We start from the raw sequence: 19,431 nt of genomic DNA on the forward strand, positions 1-19,431 counted from the left end.
CCTGATTAAGTTAACAGCAAGAGAAACAGAAGAAAACAACAAATTCATAACTATGGTACAAAAGAGAAATTGCAGAAAAAAGAGCTTTCCAGCAAGTTAAAAATCAATTCTTCTTAAGATTGTTCCCAATAACTAATACAAAAGAGAAAGAAAAAAAGAAAGAAAAAAAAATCTAGAACTCTGTATCTAAAGAGTTGCACTTCCAAAAAAATAAAATAAAACCGAGGTCGAGATCCTGACAAAACGATGAACAAAAACTATATTTATGATCTTTCTTCTTCTGGGCTTTTTATCCCCTTTTTCTTCTTCTCATTGTGTTTTCGGCTTCTCAATCTTGACGTAAGGAAGAACTCCCAGAAAGTATTTTACCTTTGGATTCCATCCACGTTGCTGAGCTCGACAGAACATCAAGAATGTGTTTGCACAGTAAGAGTTGAAACTCATGAACACATGCCATAGAGCATGACCCTGAGGATTCACAGGCCACTGAGATATCGTCTTGCAGAAGACACGGTCACAGATCCAGCAAATGCTTCCCACTAGGATCGTAGCAACGTACCATTTGGCAATCCTTTTGGCTGCAGTGTCCTCTGTGTGGATGTAGTACTTGTACATTCGAGGGATGCATAGAAGGCAAAGGATCACGTAGTGGACCTTGAAACCAATGCCAAACCTGAGGAAAGCATGGACTACAGCAAAGGCAGCACCGTAGAGGAAGAGAAAAGTGGGCATTGTGCTTCGGTAGTGCCAGTCTGGTGAGTAAAGGATGTACATGTAAAGAAGTATCTCCCACACCATTGGGGTCTCATCACTCTGTTGTTGCCTGATTGAAATTAAAAAAAAAAAAACAAGAATTATGATCCAATCTAACAACTACACAGAAGTCATAATGTATCAGTAAAAGTCAAGAGAGAAAGAATGAAGGTACTTACACGTGTTGCAAAGTGGCATGGTAGAGCATGCTGCCGATAGCAAGTATCATATTAGAGATGTGAAGAATGCTAAACCTCTTTTCAAAACGTTGCCTTAACGCATTGACAAGACCAATGAGAGCCAATAGGATTCCAGGGACATTGGATATGGTATTATAGAACTCAGCTATGTAGGACGAGTAGGCGTAGTTCATCTCACAACACTCTATAGTAGAAGTCACGGGACCCCAAAAGCTCGATATCCCATCAGCCATCTTCTATCCTCTCTCAGTAAGAATTATACTCCTCAGTAGTGAAAGCCTTTACACACTAGAGAACCAACAAAAAAAAAACCACAATGGCAAAAACAATCAAAAACAACAAAAAGCTACTGATTCATAAGATAATGCAAAAGAAAGAACAAGAATCACTGTGCTAATATAAGTTTATTTTACCATTCACCACACCAAAATTGTCTCTCAAGAGTCCAACAAAACTTGAAAAGGACAAGCCTAGAACACTTAACTTGCAGAAACAAGCAACATACCAAAAAAAGTATAAACTAATGATTAAACAAACCAGCACGCTAATAGTAGCACTCAGATAAGATTCCAAAACTTTTCCCACAATATGTAAACTACAGTCACACACACACACAAAGAGTGAATAATCACGACACAGGAAACATTAAAAAGCCAGCCCAAAACATAGTTACAACAATGTACAGGAATGATGAACACCATGTCAAACCTCACCAACAAAACTCAGAAACTAGAATTACTGGAAACACTTCAATTTCCGAATCTAAAAACAACGAATCTAGGTCACAGAAACTAGAATAATACATACAAATACTTGTTAAAGTCAAAACAAGGGAGATCCAAGAAAAACAGATCCACGACGTGAAAGATATGAAACAATTTTGATCCAAAAAACCCGATCCACATGAACAGCACCAAAGGGAACAAAAAAAAAAAAAAAAAAAAAAACAAACCGTGTTCTCGCGATACTAAAGATCTATCTCCCTCCTTCTGCACGAGTCTCTCTAAATCGCGCGAATCTCTTATTAAGCCTTAGCAACGCACGGCCATGAACAGATCGGCGGAATCAGATGAGAAACAAAAAAAAAACTTCTTCTCCCGAGTGTGGGATGACCTTTCTCACGATCGATTCGTCTTCTCTCTTTCTCTCTCTTCCCTTTTTCTAAATTTTTAGCAATTGAGGGTTGTTTCCGTCTATTAACTTGCCGGGATTTTGGATTTTATAAGTAAAAATTATAAAATAAAGAGCGGCGCTATTTTAACTTACAGTAAACCGTCCGTCGACATAGATAGGGTAAAGTAAATTTAGGTAAAATTAGGTTAAATAGTAATATTTGTGTTTGGGGGTCCTCCTTATTTTATTTTTTTACTTAATGCGGATATAAAAATGATTGGAAATTTCGTATTAAACCACTTTATATCATATGTTTACGGTTTGGGAAGTTTTACTATTTAGAGGCATAAACCAAGGAGTTTCACATAGATAGAGTTTAGGCAATGAACTTTTTAACCAATCATTGACTAGTTGTTTTTCTGTTGATAAAACTTGCTTTGTTTTTTTTTTTCCTCACATGTTTAACTAATACTATTACAAATCAAAATGTACAGAGGATTGTTTAACTATTTTTTTTTCGGTCCGGTTACAAATTATGAGCACTCTTAAAAGCATGTTACAGCTTCATTTGATATAAACAGAGTAAGAATAGCAACTGCGTTTGTATCAAATTGGAGAGGTCAATCCATGTAGCATGTTACATAATCCACAAAATCTCTATACTATAAAGTATATATGATTATAATAGAAGCCGGTCGTGTTTCTGGACACATTTTGTATCAAGTTTTTTTTCATATGACTATGACAAGTGACAGCCACTGCACAAAAGGTAACGGTGCCTTTTAAGATATCGTACAAGTAACTTAGGGAATGGTGAATCATCATTTCAACTATGATTGTGCAGGACATATCCTGAAAGTTGACTTGCAGCTTTTTAAGATGAAATGCCTTATTTCATCCTTATGTGTGTTTTGCTTGACACAAGACTACAAAGTATTTCACCATAAGGATTTCATAACTTCATTCGCTTGTTTGGTGCAGATACATGGATTGCCGCGGATTATCGTAGCATTGAATATAAGGTAGCATTGCTATGGATATAATGGTGGTGTTATTTGCACCTTTCGTTTTATGAGCAGGTCTTTGATGTGTCTCATGTACTTCTTAGGCTTATTTGGATTATTATTATTAACCCGAAAAATGAAGATGATTCAGTTCACTTTTTAGTCTGAAATTCGTTCTATCTTCAGTTCTTCACTGTTCTCTCTTCAGTCATTGCAAGTTCTCTCTGTTCAATGTAACAACTGTTCAAATTAGAACTAGATTCCCAGTATTAGATCCGCTCTATGTTGGTTAACACACCGCCACTGTTATTATTACTGAGATGAAGTCCAAGACCGTAACAATCCACAAACAAATCAAATCTTCAATACATCAACAATTCACACATCAAAACCAACCACTCTTTAACAAATCAGCTATTAAGGTCAAATACTACAGTTACATCATTAAAAGACTGTTAATCTTACGATTAAATATTCAAAAACCACAAGTATAGTGATATGATTAAGAAATATGTAGGCACCAATAAGACACATAACTGCTCATAAAGAAAAGATCAGATCGCCTGGAATGGAGCCTTAAATTTAATCTACGAGAGAGGTCTCTTGAAACCAGCATTTTTTAAATCTGCTAATCTCATTTCTTAATTAACCTTTCTCATAAATCACTATTTATCTACAGAATAAATTTTGACAAACCAAAAATGATAGGTGAGGTAGTAATAATTAAAGCAAAAGATGTAAGAAACTCGGTAAGCAGATGAATCGACCGGAGAAATTTTAACCTCTCTCGCGACCACCGGCCAGATAGCTTCTTAGTTAATCTAGCTACAGCCGTATTTTTTGGCAAATTCAAGAGTAAAGGTATCGAATTCAACCCTTCTCTCGGTACAATGTAGCCCCCTCAAATCATACAAACTAAAACTCAAATCATATAAACACTTAAAACCCTAGACCTAGCCGTCATATGAAAGAGATGATGTTTAGCACTAATGTTTAAGCGATGTTTATATAGGAGTGAACATCAAGGGTATATACGTCTTTTACTTTAAACTCTCTCCGAGGGCGCTTTCTAGGTCACGAATAGCCGATAGAGAGTCTCTAGAGGAGAAAGAGTCTTCCTATTTGTGAAAACCAAGGTTAATTATACGCTACAGCACGCGTACTGTAAGCTCTAAACAGATTAGACGTATAATTACCGAACACGTGTAATTAGTCAAACCCCTCTAGCTTAGCGCGAGAGTCTTCTTGTTGCGTCAACCCAATAAAATTGGTCGCTTAACAAAACTTGAGATCTGTCTGAGAGAGAGAGAGAGAGAGAGAGAGAGAGAGAGCGTTCTATTAATTCTTTGTTCTTTTCTTTACGAAGTGATTTGAAAATTTTGTAATCTGAAAAAATAAAAGATTCATAAACGGATTTGGGATTTGAAAAAGTTTTGATTTTTTGATTAAGTGAATCAGCGAGGTCGTGTTATGGAAGGAGTTGGGGCTCGGTTAGGTAGGTCCTCGACACGTTACGGACCAGCAACGGTATTCACCGGTCCGGTGAGGAAGTGGAAGAAGAAGTGGGTTCACGTTTCTCCTTCCACCAAGAAGGACAATAACAACACTGCATCCGCCGCAGCCTCCGTTGTTAACGGTGGTGGTTCGAATTCCGACGGCAGTAACGGATCGCATTTATTGCTCTATAAATGGGCTCCATTGTCTCAGAATGGTAATGGTAACAGTAACGGCAATGAAGATGGTAATAAGAGTGAGAGTAATTCTCCAAGCGACGACTCTGTCACTGCTGCGACAGCGGCTGAAGATCCTCCGCGACGGCGATTCAAATACGTGCCGGTTAGTTTTGTTAAAGTTTCTGGTTCAATGTGTTGTCTTCTGTATGGTTGCATTGAATTTAGCTATGTCCTAGGGGGATTTTTGCTAGGAGTTTGATTGCTTAGGTGACTGCTACAGTTATTAGGGTTTTAATCTATGTAATTAATATTTGAAATATGGTCAGTTTTGAGCACTGTTGTAGGACTAATTGGACTGGCCTATGTCTCTGTTTTGCCATTTTTGATTCATGTGGACTGATAAGGCTGGATTAGGACGGTAATGGGGGCAATGTATTAGTAGAACCGTCTTCTGGGAATCATGAGATATGTCAATGTTTGAAGTTCATATCTTTTTGCATGGAATGATTAAGATTATCTGAAACTTTGATGAGGCTAAGCAAGAAAGTGTTAATTTAGGGTTTATCGTTTCATAGGCTTGATTATTTAGGGATCCACTAATAGTGAAGTGTGATTAAATGGTGCAGATTGCAGTACTTGAGGAGCAGAAGAAGGAAATTACTGAAATTGAGGATGATGAGAAGATTGAGGAGGATGAGAAGATTGATGAGGATAACAAGGTCGAGCAGGAAGACAAGGTAGATGAGGACAAAAGTGTAGCAGAGTCTAGCGAGATGGAAACGGTAGTGGAGGAGAAGCCTGACAGAAATGATGTTCCGATGGAAGATACACAGGTACAACAACACTCTGTACCTTTATTCTACCAAACTGAACTTTAGTTTTCTTCTGAATTTGCTCGTCTCTATTGTTACTTAAAGCCTTAACTGTCATTTCTTTTGGTAGGCTTATCAATAACTGATCTTTTATCTTAACTTCTTTGAATTTTCTTGGTTTCTAGACTTTGTTTATCGCCAGCCATTACTGTAATCTTTTTATAGTTCCCCTTGTCCATGTGTTGAATTTGAAGACCCGATAATCAATTTGAATATAGAATGCTTCATGATCTTGTATGATGTTTTGTTATTACGCAAAGTAGATACTGAACCTCTCATTTGTTTCTTTATTAGCAGAATGAAGAAAAAATAGTACAGGATGAAGAAAACGTAGTACATGATGAAGAAAAAATAGCACAGGATGAAGAAAAAGTAGTGCGACAAGATTTGAACGAAAGCACTGTGGAGTTAGGACTGAACTTGAATGCAAACGATGAGGATGCTGAAAGGGATCCAAAAGATGACAAGCCATTAGAAGAATGATAAACTGGGTCCATTCGTCCAACCCATGCTACTCGGGTTTGGTTCCTTGCCCACAAGTCTCAATGTCATTAACATTTGGTCAAATCACACAGAAAGAACAAAGCAGTCATTTACATGTGGACGCAGATCCATGTTTTGGTCTGTTATCCCATGGCTTATTCCTTTTGTTAATGGAAACGACTCATTGATTCAGACTAAACATTCAATTCATAGGAAATTTCTGGTCTTTTTGTCTGAACAATTTGATTCAACATCACATACATTTAACTTCTCTGTGGAGTACTTTTTACTTTGAAAACAGCATATGAAGGGGAGCTTTTGATCTCCTTTTATCATTGGAACAAAGATCAAACCAGAATACTTTAAAAACCTTGAAAACGATATTGTAATCCGACCCAGAAGATCTGGGAATGCAAAGAAAATAAAATATCTTGGACTAAACTTTCAAACAGAAGCAAGATGATATCCAGTTTTCCTTTTGAATGTGCTCAGCTTCGTCATCATAATCATTCGTTCGCAACAGCTGGCTCAGCTTCGGTTGCGAAATCGTGCCTGTAAAACAAATCAAAGCAAGTGTTTCAATTTGGAGAAAACATCATTTAACCAGCCAAATGCTTATTTGACTAAGATGTGTGGTAAGCAGCAGTATGTTCATTAGAAGAAAGGAGTGCTCATATCACAAAAGATCCCTTACTTTTTCTAGTAGCATAAGTTAAAAGAGAATTTTGTTCACATTTCATGTAATGTAAGAAGAAATCAAAGTGTTCTCTCTTGGCCTTACTTTATTTTACGAGCAAGCTGGTATATGCCTGTCCCTGCCATAGCAACATTAACGCTGAAGAGGTTCCAGTTTTTCTGTAAGCAAAAGTAAGAAAGAATCAAAGAAGTTAGCAAAAAAAATCCAAATCACAAATCACTGACCGCAAAAGCAAGGGAGAAGAAGATCATGATAAAACAGTATATAACAGTATTAGTAAGTACTAGCTCCAATGCGAGAACCAAAAGGCTCGGTATGAAAAGGAAAACAGCGTATCTTCCATGTGAATGTGATGAGAATTATCCGAGAGGAGTGTAAAGGAACTTACCGGATTGATTACCATGCTGTAGCGAGACCAGATTACTCCAGTGCATGTAACAGCTAATGCAAGAGATAAACAATGAAAACCGTAAGAACATTGAGGCATTGCAACACAGGTGGAAACTGATCATGACACAATGAACAGATATGGTACAAATTTCGAGGTTACAAGGCTAAAAAGCAACTGTGAGATGTGATCTTTTATGCACACAGGAAGAGCAGGGAAACAGCTAAGAATATGACATACCGATTTGTTGAGGATAAGAAAGTTTCTCCGGAGGTTTGGCAAAGTCTGCAATGTTGGCAATGCTAATACCCCACTTGAACGTCGGTGCCCAGAAATGAACTGAGAAAGACCAAAACGTAAAGTCTTATATTCACCAAAAACGTTGGAAACTTTTTTTTGGATCAAGTTCAATTAGAATTAACACTGGAAACAAAACGCGAGTTAAAAGCTGGACAGTAACGGGTAGACTCATCATAGAGAGATCAAGCTCGAGGATTCTCCAATTTATATCACCAACATATAGCAAAGACTGATTCGTTTTGTTTCGTAACATGACATGTTGTTACATTTTCATAGACCATAGTAACATATCAATCCAAAAAAAAAAAAAAAAAAAAAAATCCAAAGTCGAAAGTCAAATCCATCAAAACAGTAGGGAGACAAAATAACGGATTCCAAGACATGTGAATTGCTCAATTCGGTTATCAATAAGAAGAAATCGAAATCAAAGAAGAAAAAAAAAAGGCGGAATTGATTGACTCACTGGTTTTAGGACCGGCAGGGTGATTCCAGATAGCTTGAAGCTTCGAAGTCGCCATTGAAATAATTTTCCAATTCCCCAAAAAGATGCTCCAAAAAGTTCACCAACCAATCGTCGCTTTCTGTCTCTCCCGAGATTCTTCTCCTCCCTCGCTGGCTTAAAACACTAACAAAAGAAGGGCTGCAGCTAGAGTACGATGTCGTTTTGGTCATAAAGCGTATGGTAGAGGGTTATTTTAGTCACTTCAGCTTCTTCTATCTTCTTGTGTTTTTTTTCTTTGAACTCCTTGTTTGTCCCATTTGACTTTTTTTGTACTTTGAAGTCGTCGCGAAGACTTTGAGAGATAGAGACAGAGGGAGAGGTTACTTACTATAGAAATGGCAAAGGTACAAGCGATTTTAACATGCGAAGGAATACACAGACGAAGAAGAAGACGATCTTTATTGACCATCATTGCTTTCTTTCAATTTGTACCTTTGGTTTATCATTATTATCAAACACCATGGCTCGCATCTTCATCTTGTGGCTTCACGGTTTGGGAGATTCTGGACCTGCCAATGAATTCATCCAAACACAATTCCAATCCGCGGATTTGAAGAACGCTGTCTGGCTCTTCCCTTCTGCTCCATTCAATCCTGTTACCTGCAACAGTACTATCTTCTTACTCCTTTTTTAACTTCAATTTGTTTTCGATTGTCCTAGTTAATGGCTTGATTTGGCTTAAGGTTTTGGAATTATTTTGGCATGATTTGCCTCTGTTTTGGTGATTGATTTATCATAACTAGGCTAAGCCGTCTTGGTTGTTTCTTTTGATGAAGCCACATCTGTTTCATTTGAAAGAGATTGCTGATGCTAAACATATGATTGTGTAAAATGTATAATTTACAGTTTGATTGTATGTGTAGTGTCTGCTGGTTTCATGCCTCTTAACTAATCATCTTTCTTGTGCAGACGGTGCGGTGATGCGCTCTTGGTTTGACGTCCCTGAACTTCCGTTTAAAGTGGTATTACTTCTCTCTTTTTGATCTAACGTCTTTCATGATATGACTTGGTTTCTTTTTTCCCTTTCTAAACTGGTAGCTCCAAGTTCCATATTGTGAAGCAATGTCGATAGTTAGCACTAGTTTAGCAGATTGAAGGTTTATTATATAAAAGAACAGACCGATCTTGCATTTTAAAGTATGTAACTTTTATGTGTGTTAGGGCTCTCGAATTGATGAAAGCAGCGTGGTTGCAGCAGTTAAGAGCGTGCATTCCATTATAGACCAGGAGATTGCTCAAGGAACCAATCCTGAAAACGTTTTTATCTGTGGATTAAGCCAAGGAGGTGGTTTAATTTCTCTTTTTTCCCACCCTTACACCGTTCTATAACGAGTTAAAACCACTTTAAGTCTTGATAATCATGCATTGTGGCTGGCTCATAATGAGATTTTTCTTGCAGGAGCATTAACATTGGCTAGTGTTCTTCTTTACCCAAAAACTATTGGAGGAGGAGCAGTCTTAAGCGGATGGGTTCCATTCAGTTCTTCAATCATCAGTCAGTTTCCTGAAGAAGCTAAGAAGGTTCACTCATCACTTATGTTTCTTATAACAATGATCTCTAAACATTGTTTTTTTTTTTTAGTCTCTGAGTCTTTTAGATTTTTGCAATATGCAGACACCAATCTTGTGGTCTCATGGCACTGATGACAACCTTGTACTCTATGAAGCTGGTCAAGCTGCTATTCCTTTTCTCAACGAAGCAGGTGTTACCTGTGAATTCAAGGTACATATTATTCAAATCAAAACTCTTTTTCAAGACAAATGCGTAATAGAAGAAATCCAATGTGTACCATTATTTATCTAAGGTCATTTGTTTATGTGCAGTCATATCCTGGTCTCGGGCACTCAATCAGCAATAAGGAGCTCAAGTATATAGAGTCATGGATCAAGAGACGGTTGAAGAGTTCGTCGTCGTCTACTTGTCTGCAACTTAATTGTCTTAAAGATTTGTTCCACTCAAGTTAATAATCCATGTCTTCATCTGCGAAAACAAGAAGAAGACTATTCTCTAAGCCCATTGTCTGGTTTGGTCTGTACTCTGGAGTGTTTTTGAATACATAGAGTTTGTGATTGTATTGATTTGAAAATATGTATATGCACACATTGGAATACATTTGCAATCTTAAGCATGAAGAACTAAAAAAAATACATAGCCAAAAAAAAGTCTTTATAGAATTTGACACTGAGGGCATTTTAGTCATTTAGGCATAGTCTTTGATTCGATTCTCCATTAAAAAAAAAAAAAAACAGAGCTTTATGAGAGAGTTCGATCTCCAAATAAAATGGTGAAGGGATGCGAACAAGTAGACTGACGAAACCGATCGTTCTTCTCACGACCGCACTATTGAGCACTGTCTTCTTCTTCTTAATCTTCTTCTTCCAAAACAAACCTTACCCGTCATCCACCTCTGCTATCTCTTCTTCTTCTTCACGAAATCCAGACTCCATGGCTCGAACCTTCATCTTATGGCTTCACGGGCTTGGTGATTCTGGACCTGCAAACGAACCCATCAAAACACTTTTTAGGTCCCCGGAGTTTAGGAACACTAAGTGGCTCTTCCCTTCAGCTCCATCAAATCCAGTCTCTTGCAATTGTACGATTGACCTTTTACTCTCTTAATTTGGGGATCATTAGAGTTGGTGTGTTATGCGTTTCGTTCTTCTCTAGGGTTTGATCAGTGTTTTATGATATAATTGAGCTTGAAAATTTTGACTTATTGCATTGGGAAATTTATATTATCTTAAGCTAATTCGAACTTTTACGTCTCGACCTCATTCTAGAAAAGTTTCCTATTTGACATTATTGTGTGTGACTTGCTTTTGGATTTAGCATGGTCTTTGCTAAAGTATTGATTGGTCCTTGCTAGAGTATTGCGTCTTCTCCTCTTTGAGTGTTTTTGGGCTTTGATTTTGTTTTGTGCAGATGGTGCAGTGATGCCGTCTTGGTTTGACATCCCTGAGCTTCCTCTTACTGCGGTAACACTTCTTCAAAATACTTACTAATTTGGGTAGCTTAACCAATCAGTACTTGTTCAGTTGAATTTAAGGTTTATAGTGTACAAAGAACAGAACTGTTTATACATTTTAAGGAGCTGGCTCTGTTCAAGAGATATTTGTATGACATCAAGTAAGCAACTGTTTTTATGTGGTAGGGCTCTCCGAAAGATGAAAGCAGTTTGCTTAAAGCGGTTAAGAACGTTCATGCTGTTATAGATAAGGAGATTGCAGGAGGAATAAATCCGGAGAATGTGTATATCTGTGGATTTAGCCAAGGAGGTGATCTCTCTTTGCACTACCATAGTTACTCATTTCCATGGATTTTACTTACTGATTCTAAAATTCTACAATATGTTTGATGTTCTGCAGGTGCATTAACCTTGGCTAGTGTTCTTCTTTACCCGAAAGCTCTTGGAGGAGGTTCAGTCTTTAGCGGATGGATTCCATTCAACTCTTCGATCATCAATCAGTTTACGGAAGAGGCTAAAAAGGTTTCATACGTTCTTTTGTGTTTCTTATAAAGGGTGAATGTCGGATCTTCTCGTCACTGTTTTTTTTGGGTTTCTGAGTCTCCGGATTTTGTATATGCAGACACCAATCTTGTGGTCTCATGGCATAGATGACAAGACTGTACTATTTGAAGCTGGTCAAGCAGCTCTTCCTTTTCTTCAACAAGCTGGTGTGACTTGTGAATTCAAGGTATACTAATATGAAGTCCAATATACTGATCACATGGAAAGATCTTAGAAACCAGTTCTTGAGAATATATATATATATATAACTGAGGATCGTTTGTTTATCTGCAGGCTTATCCGGATCTTGGTCACTCGATCAGTAATAAGGAACTACAGTATCTGGAGTTATGGATCAAACAACGGATGCAGAGCTCGCCGTCTTCTTCTTAATAGTTTTAAGAAGGCAACACTGCACTCAAGAAAACATCCTAATATCTATCACAATTAGAAGAACAATATGATAACATCAGCTCATCTTCTGGTCTTCTGGTCCAACTTCTCTGTCGTGAAAACCGGTTTCGGTTTAATATGTCTTGTTTCGTTGGTTATGGAAACTTTTACTATTTGTGTAACACACAGAACTTGTAATTTCCATTGATTTTGCATTATATAATTTGGCAAGTCGGATCTTTTGATGTGTTCAAAAAAAAAAGAGAACAGTAAACTTTTTAGTTGCTTACGTTTCATTCAAATCAATAACTGATATAGAGATTAGATCTATGTCGGATAAATAGCAGCCAGTGCCATCATCATATGATAGTTTCAGATTGTTGTGAAAATGGTGAATCTGACTATTAACTGTACAAATTATTTAGCGTAGATAAGAAGACAACAAAAAAAAATGTCACCATATGAATAAGGGGATCTGAATAATGAAGTTTTCAAACATATGTCAATATCTAAGTTTTTTGAAACCATATATAAATAGTGAAAAAAAACATTATTATTAAAACGATCCGACCAAAAAAGAACACAAAAAATCCAAGTGAGTTTGCATGGTCTGTTGCAGGGGGGTATTATAGTCAAAACACATAATATCCCATTTGCACCCATATTATTATCTTCCTTTGGATTCTTCCAGTAGCAACCCACCGACTATATGTGATTTCCAACATTTACCCCTTCACCATCTCAAATATTACAGAATCTTCATATTATAGTGACAGCTACACAAGAATCTAAGTCCAACAAATATTTATATGTATTTACATTTTAAGTTTATACACTAATAAACAAATTTAAGTTGATTTTACCCTAGCCGCTAAAATTTGCTAACAAATATATATATATCATCAGTCTACTAACTCTATTTGTACTGTACTGACTGTATATATTTTTATAGTGGCTTCAATTATTGCAATCATTCGAAAATTTAAAAATGCTAATTAGCATTACACTTAGATCACGTGTGATGAAATTTAATTAAATGTTTAAAATTACAGTTTAGTTTTATACGATAGATGTAACAAGGAAAATACAAAGAACAAGTAAATTACGTGCATGAACTTGTTATGATTAATGAGAAACGCTGGCATTGGGCCGTTGAAGATGGTCCTACTCAAAGATAAGTCTATTTATTCTTGTTAATAACAAAGATCGAATTTATCAATTCTTGTGACTCCCGAACAACAAAACTCTAATAAACTTCTTTTTACAATTAAAAATAAAATAATGTCGATCTTCGAAATTTAGAGTTCAAAGCTTGTATTGCTGTAAATTGTAACAAAGGGGTCAAAGGCTATTACACTTTTTTTTGTTTTGTCAATTATCGAGGCAAAAATATTATTTGACATTGATACGTTTTGTTTGTGTAATCTAATCTAAATACAAATACCAAAATAATCCTTAAAGATCTCACATGTGATTGGGGTTTGCTGGCTAATTGTTATACTTAGCATTGTTATAGTTTTTAACCCCAAAAAAAAATGTCTAGACCAATAGTCTCCATTTTCTTTTTTAAAATAAAGTGATTGGATTTATTTTTTCTCGAATTTCAAATTTTAAATTGGAAATTTTAAAATAGAGAGAAAAGGTATGGGGTAATTTGTAAAGGTTTTGAAATAAAGATGAAAAGTGTAAATTGAAAAAAAAGCGCCAAGTAGGCGATTACTGTTACAAATCAACCAATCAAGAAAAAACAAAACCTTCTAACTAACTTAGCCTACTTCAAAGATTACGCAATCGTCTGTTTTCAGAACACACACAGTGGCAGCTTCGTAATAACACAGTCCTGAGTTACCCCTTTTTCGTCATTTCACATCCTTCGTCCTTCTTCTTCTCTCCTTCCACCTTCACTGCCACTCACACCTACACGCGCGAGACTACTCTCTCTCTCTCTCTCTCTCATCTGGAGCACTCAAAGAGTAAAGTTTTCTCTCTGTATTCTTAGCTTTATCTCTCTCTCTTCTCAAGAAATGGCGGGTCGGATCCAATCCCACCAGCTACCAAATGGACTCTACGTATCGGGAAAGCTAGAGCAGCCAAAAGAGCGACCACCGACAATGGCGGCTCGAGCTGTGCCTTACACCGGAGGCGACATCAAGAAATCCGGCGAGTTAGGAAGGATGTTCGACATCTCCGTCGTCGATTCACAAGGACCGCCGCCGTTAATCGTCGGTGGTAATAGCAGCGGAGGTACTTCGAGGCTCCAGGCGCCGCCACGTGTCTCCGGTTCTTCTTCCAACCCTAATAGTGGATCCGTTCGATCTGGTCCCAACTCTGGCTCGGTTAAGAAATTCTCAGGTCCGCTCTCTCAGCTTCAGCCGACCGGTTTAATAACATCCGGTTCTCTCGGTTCTTCCGGTCCGATTTTGTCCGGGTCGAGGAGGTCGGGTCAATTGGACCACCAGTTGAGTAATTTAGCGTCGAGCAAGCCTAAATACGGGTCGTCGGTGACGAGTCTTAACGTAGACCCGGTTCGGGTCGGGTTTACAGTACCAAAAGCGGTAGTTTGGGCGGTTCTTATCGTGGCCGCGATGGGATTGCTAGTGGGAGCGTTTCTTACCGTGGCGGTTAAGAAACCTGTGGTGATTGCGGCGGTTTTAGCGGCGGTTTGTCCAGCAATCGTGGTTTTGATTTGGAACTGCGTTTGGAGAAGAAAAGGACTGTTGAGTTTCATCAAAAAGTATCCAGATGCTGAGCTTAGAGGCGCCATTGATGGACAATTCGTTAAGGTTACAGGGGTAAGTTAAAACCTAATTTTCAGATGTTTTACAAAATTTCCAGTTTTAGTAAGTGACTTTAATTGTTCTGGTTAAACTAAATTGCTTCCTAATTTAGCTTTTAGATCGTTTTCAAATTTTGAGTGAAGTTAGAATGTCATTATCTATCATTGGCTTTTTGCTTATGGATGTATCATATGCTTGGATCTCTGTTTAGTGTTTAATTAACTTCATTTTAGTGTTTTGCTTTATGACGAGTTTTGCTTCTTTTTTTTTTGTGTTAAGCATAGATATTATAAGAGTCTTTAGTGAAATTAGACCAATTTATAATTGGACAAATTGGAGTCACGGGTGTTTTTTGTATTTGTGGATTGGAGTACAGTCGTCAACAGCTAGTGTAATGCGTTGTACAGACTATTTATAATTTCTGAAATAACAATGTTGCTGGAGATATGGTTAAATCTGGTAGTGATGGTCATTGGTGTATTTCTTGTTTTGCTTGAAATGTTGAATTTTTTTTTTTTTTTTTTTTTTATGTATGTAGGTTGTGACATGTGGAAGCATTCCTCTGGAGTCTTCATACCAAAGAACACCAAGATGCGTTTATGTATCCACGGAGTTGTATGAGTACAAAGGTTTTGGTGGGAAATCCGCAAACCCTAAACATCGATGCTTTTCTTGGGGATGTAGACATGCTGAGGTTAGTTTATTCTTCTTTGGTCAGGTTTCCAAGATTTTATATGAAGGGAGGAGATGGTTAAGTTTGATGATTATTGTTGTGATTATATTTCTTTGGCAGAAATACGTGTCGGATTTTTACATATCAGATTTCCAATCTGGATTGCGGGCGCTAGTAAAGGCAGGATATGGATCAAAAGTTTCTCCTTTTGTCAAACCGGCGACAGTGGCTAACGTAACAGCGCAGAACAAAGATAAATCTCCCACCTTCTTGAAGTGGTTGTCGGATCGCAACCTCTCAGCCGATGACCGAGTCATGCGCCTCAAAGAAGGGTATGTGAATCTTCATACTTTTGTTAGAGTCACTGTCCAAACCTTGAAATTTAGATTTTTACCTACATAAAATACGACCTTCTAAACCATGCTTTCAGTAAGATTGAAAGTTTATACTCTCAGATTGTTCATGTAGGCGTTTACTTTGACTGGTACCAATGGATTTTTCTTCCACACTAAAAGTCACAATCATGGAAAAAGATGTGATGAAACATGTATAGTGGGAAGTAACCCGTTAACTTATGTCAAAGTAAACGGCTTAAACATCTCACATCAGTGTTAGATCTGAAGTTAAAGGGTTTAGATTCTTAGAAGGTTAAGTAAGGACTAAAGTTAGTAAGACCCAGAAGTCACCGTTTTGTTACTTCATCGGTTTCACATTTGCAGTTAAGATATAACCCTTTTGTTACTGATTTCAATCATATTTGTTTGTGTGTGATGATCAGATACATAAAAGAAGGAAGCACGGTGAGCGTGATGGGGATGGTAAGAAGACATGACAACGTTCTGATGATAGTTCCTCCGGCAGAAGCAGTCTCCAGTGGCTGCAGGTGGTGGCACTGCCTCCTTTCGACCTACGCAGATGGCTTGATCATCACCTGCGACGAGAATCAAAATGCTGATGTCATTCCTGTCTGAAACCAATATGTATGTAATGCTTCTTTTGCCCGATATTCAATATATAAATGCTACAAGAGTTAGGCTCACGAGATTGAAGGAAGAAGAGAGGAATGAGAGGAGAGCCAAATTGGTTCAAAAAGGAAACCAAATGGGCTTTGCCTTTCCTTTTGCGATGATGATCCTATTAGTTTTTTTTTTTCTTTTTGCCCCTTCTATGGGGTTTATGTGTAGATAAAGCACCAAAATGTAAATGCTATTTTCTGTTAAAAATAATTATTATGTTTTCCATCTAATTATGATTATATTCTTGTATTATCTTTAAGTTTATTAACCACGACTAGTGTAATTCCCCTAACGAACGTTCCATTTGTCTCTGTCTCATTTCGAATTTCTGTTGAGAGATCAATTGGAAATGACATGAAACGTGGAAGCAAGTCTTATTAACTCGTGTCTGCAAACTGTAAAATACTTTTTATATCGTTTGCTGAACATAAAGATGATGATTATCAAATGTGGTGGTTATAATTTTCACTGTGATCAAAACATAGAATCACAGTTTTGCAGTTTTGTGGTTAGCCATATATAATGTTTACTACGATATCTCAAAAACTGAGTAGAGAGATTTACCAGTCAAATTTTTTAAAAATAGATTCACTCTCTCTCTCTCTCTATGAACAAATAATTTTGACTAGCAAGAAGAAAGAAGGAGGTAAAAATTATGCTTATCATCAATTTCTGAAAAAAAAAACAAAATCAAACGCAATTAAGCCAAGATTTTGCGATGGAATCATATATATTTCTACTTTTGGGCCATAATCAAAACCCAAAACTAAAGCCCACAAGCTAAAGAAGTAAACTTTTCTCTCTGTTGAGACCCCCCCCCCCCCCCCTCCTGGTTAGTTTTCTGCTCACCGTATGAACTATGACGGATTGAATTTTTTTTTGTTTCTTCCGTTCGCATCGGATTGATGAAGAATCAAAGACAATAAGGAAATATTTATGTTTATTGCTTAGAATGACTTACAAGTCTTTTATAGACTACCGAAGAGATCTTAGAGAAACTAATTACAATCACACAGATATATATTTATTATCTTTGACCAAATCACATCTTGTTACGTGATCATAGGAGCAATAACTTGGTGTGTAGAACAGTAGATGACGGATCTGATTCCGTTAATAACTGATTTGGTTAGTCTTTGAATCGAACTATCGACTATTGAGTTGATTAGTGGGCCAATTTCGTTGTTTGCTTGCAAAGCAGAAATACTTTATTCTGCACCTGCTTCCTATGATTTCAGGCAGCTGGTGGGTTTGTCCAAGTTTAACTCGTTTTCTTTTTAAAAACTGTAATGAATTGAGTATTATGGTTCTGAAGCGAAAATACATTGAGTTGCATGTAAAGCAGTATACTTTATCTTAGATTCTGCAATGATTTTTTAGCTTTTAGCTGCTGGTGGGGTTTGTCCAAGTTTCATTCTTTTTACCAATGAAAGTTTTATCTTTTCAGTTTGATTCAAGTTAGTGGGTGATTAATTATCTATTTGATGGTTGATGCTTGAGATCTCTTATTCAGATTGATCACGCCTGAAAGGTTTATCTAGGATTTTGTTTTTGGGAACGATGGATATGATCAACGGTTTATCAGATGATATTATTTGCCACATTCTATCTTTCCTTCCGTTAAGTGAGGCTACTTCAACATCTGTCCTCTCAAAGCGATGGCGTTATCTGTTTGCCTTTAGGCCCAATCTTCATTTAGATGATCAAGAAGTGGGTGGAGAACAAAGCTTCATCGATTTTGTGGATAGAGTACTGTCCGTGTCTGGCAATTTCCACATGAGGAAAATCTCAATAAAATGCCTTACGAGTATCGACGCGGGTCATGTCACCCGCTGGATGACTGACTTGTTGAAACATGGTGTCTTAGATCTTGATATACTCGTAATCCCCAATGAGCCCATCTTAGTGCCTCTGGAGATGTTCACTTGCAAGACATTGGTTGAGCTTAAACTCTTAAGAAGATTTGATGCTGTGATTCCTGATGATGTTTCTCTTCCATCACTCAAGGTTCGACCTGCTGCTACAATAGTGAAGGCTGTGCTTTTGAAAAGCTTCTTTCTGCTTGCCCTGTGCTTGAGGAATTATTCATTTCTGGAGGGAGCTGGCAAAGTCGAAAATGCTGCCGCATCGTGTCTTCCTTGACCCTTAAGAAACTTACTATTATTCTCTGTACTAGGCCTAAGGATTATCGGGACCTGACTTTAGATACACCGAGTCTTGCCTACTTGGAATACTCTGATATAGCTCCAAAAAACTGTCCCTTTGTGAATCTTGATTCCCTTGTCGAAGCTAAGCTTAAACTTAATTTCCATATTGCTAATTGCAACCCAATAAATCTGATTAAAGGGTTACAAAACGTTGAGACCTTGGAGTTATCTGGTGCTACTACTTGTCTGGTAAAAGAGTGATCTCTCTTTTCTTTTTCCTTTCATATTATTTGCATGGAAGTCAAAAGTTTAGGAACCAAAATCTTGTTAATATATATATATATATATATATATATATATATATATTTGGTTTCAGGTATTCCGTTATTTCCGTGAAGCCATCCCAGTGTTGAGCAAGCTGTCTCGTTTATCTATTACAATTGATTCAATCTACTACCGTTGGGAACATCTAATACTTCTGGAAAAATCTCCGAATCTACAGACCCTCGTCCTCAAGGTATAAATATAAACCAAAACCGGCCCGAAAGCTTATTGGACAAACTCAGGTCGCTAATATTCCCCTTCTTTCTTGTTTCAGGGTCCAAATAAAGCCCGTCAATATGAACAAGAATTTGGACATTCATGTCCTGTGAAAGTATTGAAGATAACTGAGTATAGGGGAAAGAGTGGAGAGCTAGAGCTTATAAAACATTTGCTAGAGAAACTATCATGTCTTGAGCTTGTAAAAGTTGGTGTTTATGCTATAAACGACGAGGAAAAGTCCCGAATCACCAAAGATCTGCTTATGGTTCCTAAACCGCCCAGTTGCAAGATCCAGATCAAGTTTTGTGAGAATACTAAGTAATATAGTACATGACAAAAACAAAAAACAAAAGTTTGTTACCTCCTCCTTGTTCGCTAATTAAGTCTC

The 19,431-nt window shown here is 37.3% G+C and overlaps 6 protein-coding genes, 1 non-coding gene and 1 pseudogene across 8 annotated transcripts; 5 read left to right on the plus strand and 3 right to left on the minus strand.

Moving 5' to 3' along the window:
• Positions 1–69: 69 nt before the first annotated feature.
• On the minus strand, positions 70–2,162 carry LOC104718080 (alkaline ceramidase). Its single transcript, XM_010435754.3, has 3 exons — positions 1,906–2,162; positions 933–1,241; positions 70–823 (listed from the first exon to the last, which is right to left on the minus strand). Exons 2-3 carry the CDS (start codon positions 1,184–1,186, stop codon positions 310–312), a joined length of 768 nt encoding a protein of 255 aa, XP_010434056.1. The 5' UTR covers positions 1,187–1,241; positions 1,906–2,162; the 3' UTR covers positions 70–309.
• A 1,641-nt stretch (positions 2,163–3,803) lies between these two features.
• On the minus strand, positions 3,804–3,904 carry LOC147935896 (small nucleolar RNA snoR109). Its single transcript, XR_015569828.1, has one exon. It is a non-coding gene; the product is annotated as a small nucleolar RNA snoR109 (small nucleolar RNA).
• A 339-nt stretch (positions 3,905–4,243) lies between these two features.
• On the plus strand, positions 4,244–6,367 carry LOC104718082 (uncharacterized). Of its 2 annotated transcripts, none has more exons than XM_010435756.3 (3): positions 4,244–4,906; positions 5,370–5,576; positions 5,910–6,367. In XM_010435756.3, the coding sequence occupies exons 1-3, from the start codon at positions 4,541–4,543 to the stop codon at positions 6,096–6,098; spliced, it is 762 nt and encodes a 253-aa protein (XP_010434058.1). In that variant the 5' UTR covers positions 4,244–4,540; the 3' UTR covers positions 6,099–6,367. The 2 variants fall into 2 exon arrangements, with proteins under 2 accessions (XP_010434058.1, XP_010434059.1); XM_010435757.3 differs by having other exon boundaries at positions 4,318–4,906; positions 5,913–6,367.
• On the minus strand, positions 6,287–8,316 carry LOC104718083 (mitochondrial pyruvate carrier 4). The gene is made up of 5 exons (XM_010435758.3): positions 7,947–8,316; positions 7,424–7,522; positions 7,184–7,236; positions 6,880–6,953; positions 6,287–6,650 (listed from the first exon to the last, which is right to left on the minus strand). Exons 1-5 carry the CDS (start codon positions 7,999–8,001, stop codon positions 6,605–6,607), a joined length of 327 nt encoding a protein of 108 aa, XP_010434060.1. The 5' UTR covers positions 8,002–8,316; the 3' UTR covers positions 6,287–6,604.
• On the plus strand, positions 8,208–10,098 carry LOC104718084 (carboxylesterase SOBER1). The gene is made up of 6 exons (XM_010435759.3): positions 8,208–8,593; positions 8,895–8,947; positions 9,147–9,270; positions 9,385–9,506; positions 9,601–9,708; positions 9,810–10,098. The coding sequence occupies exons 1-6, from the start codon at positions 8,347–8,349 to the stop codon at positions 9,948–9,950; spliced, it is 795 nt and encodes a 264-aa protein (XP_010434061.1). The 5' UTR covers positions 8,208–8,346; the 3' UTR covers positions 9,951–10,098.
• Positions 10,099–10,184: 86 nt separating this feature from the next.
• LOC104718085 (putative carboxylesterase SOBER1-like) lies at positions 10,185–12,251 on the plus strand. Its single transcript, XM_010435760.2, has 6 exons — positions 10,185–10,579; positions 10,909–10,961; positions 11,138–11,261; positions 11,352–11,473; positions 11,574–11,681; positions 11,789–12,251. Exons 1-6 carry the CDS (start codon positions 10,279–10,281, stop codon positions 11,885–11,887), a joined length of 807 nt encoding a protein of 268 aa, XP_010434062.1. The 5' UTR covers positions 10,185–10,278; the 3' UTR covers positions 11,888–12,251.
• A 1,419-nt stretch (positions 12,252–13,670) lies between these two features.
• On the plus strand, positions 13,671–16,583 carry LOC104718086 (protein SHOU4). The gene is made up of 4 exons (XM_010435761.2): positions 13,671–14,679; positions 15,203–15,358; positions 15,458–15,669; positions 16,116–16,583. Exons 1-4 carry the CDS (start codon positions 13,912–13,914, stop codon positions 16,306–16,308), a joined length of 1,329 nt encoding a protein of 442 aa, XP_010434063.1. The 5' UTR covers positions 13,671–13,911; the 3' UTR covers positions 16,309–16,583.
• A 946-nt stretch (positions 16,584–17,529) lies between these two features.
• LOC104720189 (F-box protein At4g22280-like) lies at positions 17,530–19,365 on the plus strand (annotated as a pseudogene).
• The last annotated feature ends 66 nt before the right edge of the window (positions 19,366–19,431 follow it).

Source organism: Camelina sativa, chromosome 10 (genome assembly GCF_030686135.1).
Source record: "Camelina sativa cultivar CO46 ecotype springtype chromosome 10, ASM3068613v1".
Classification (NCBI taxonomy): domain Eukaryota; kingdom Viridiplantae; phylum Streptophyta; class Magnoliopsida; order Brassicales; family Brassicaceae; genus Camelina; species Camelina sativa.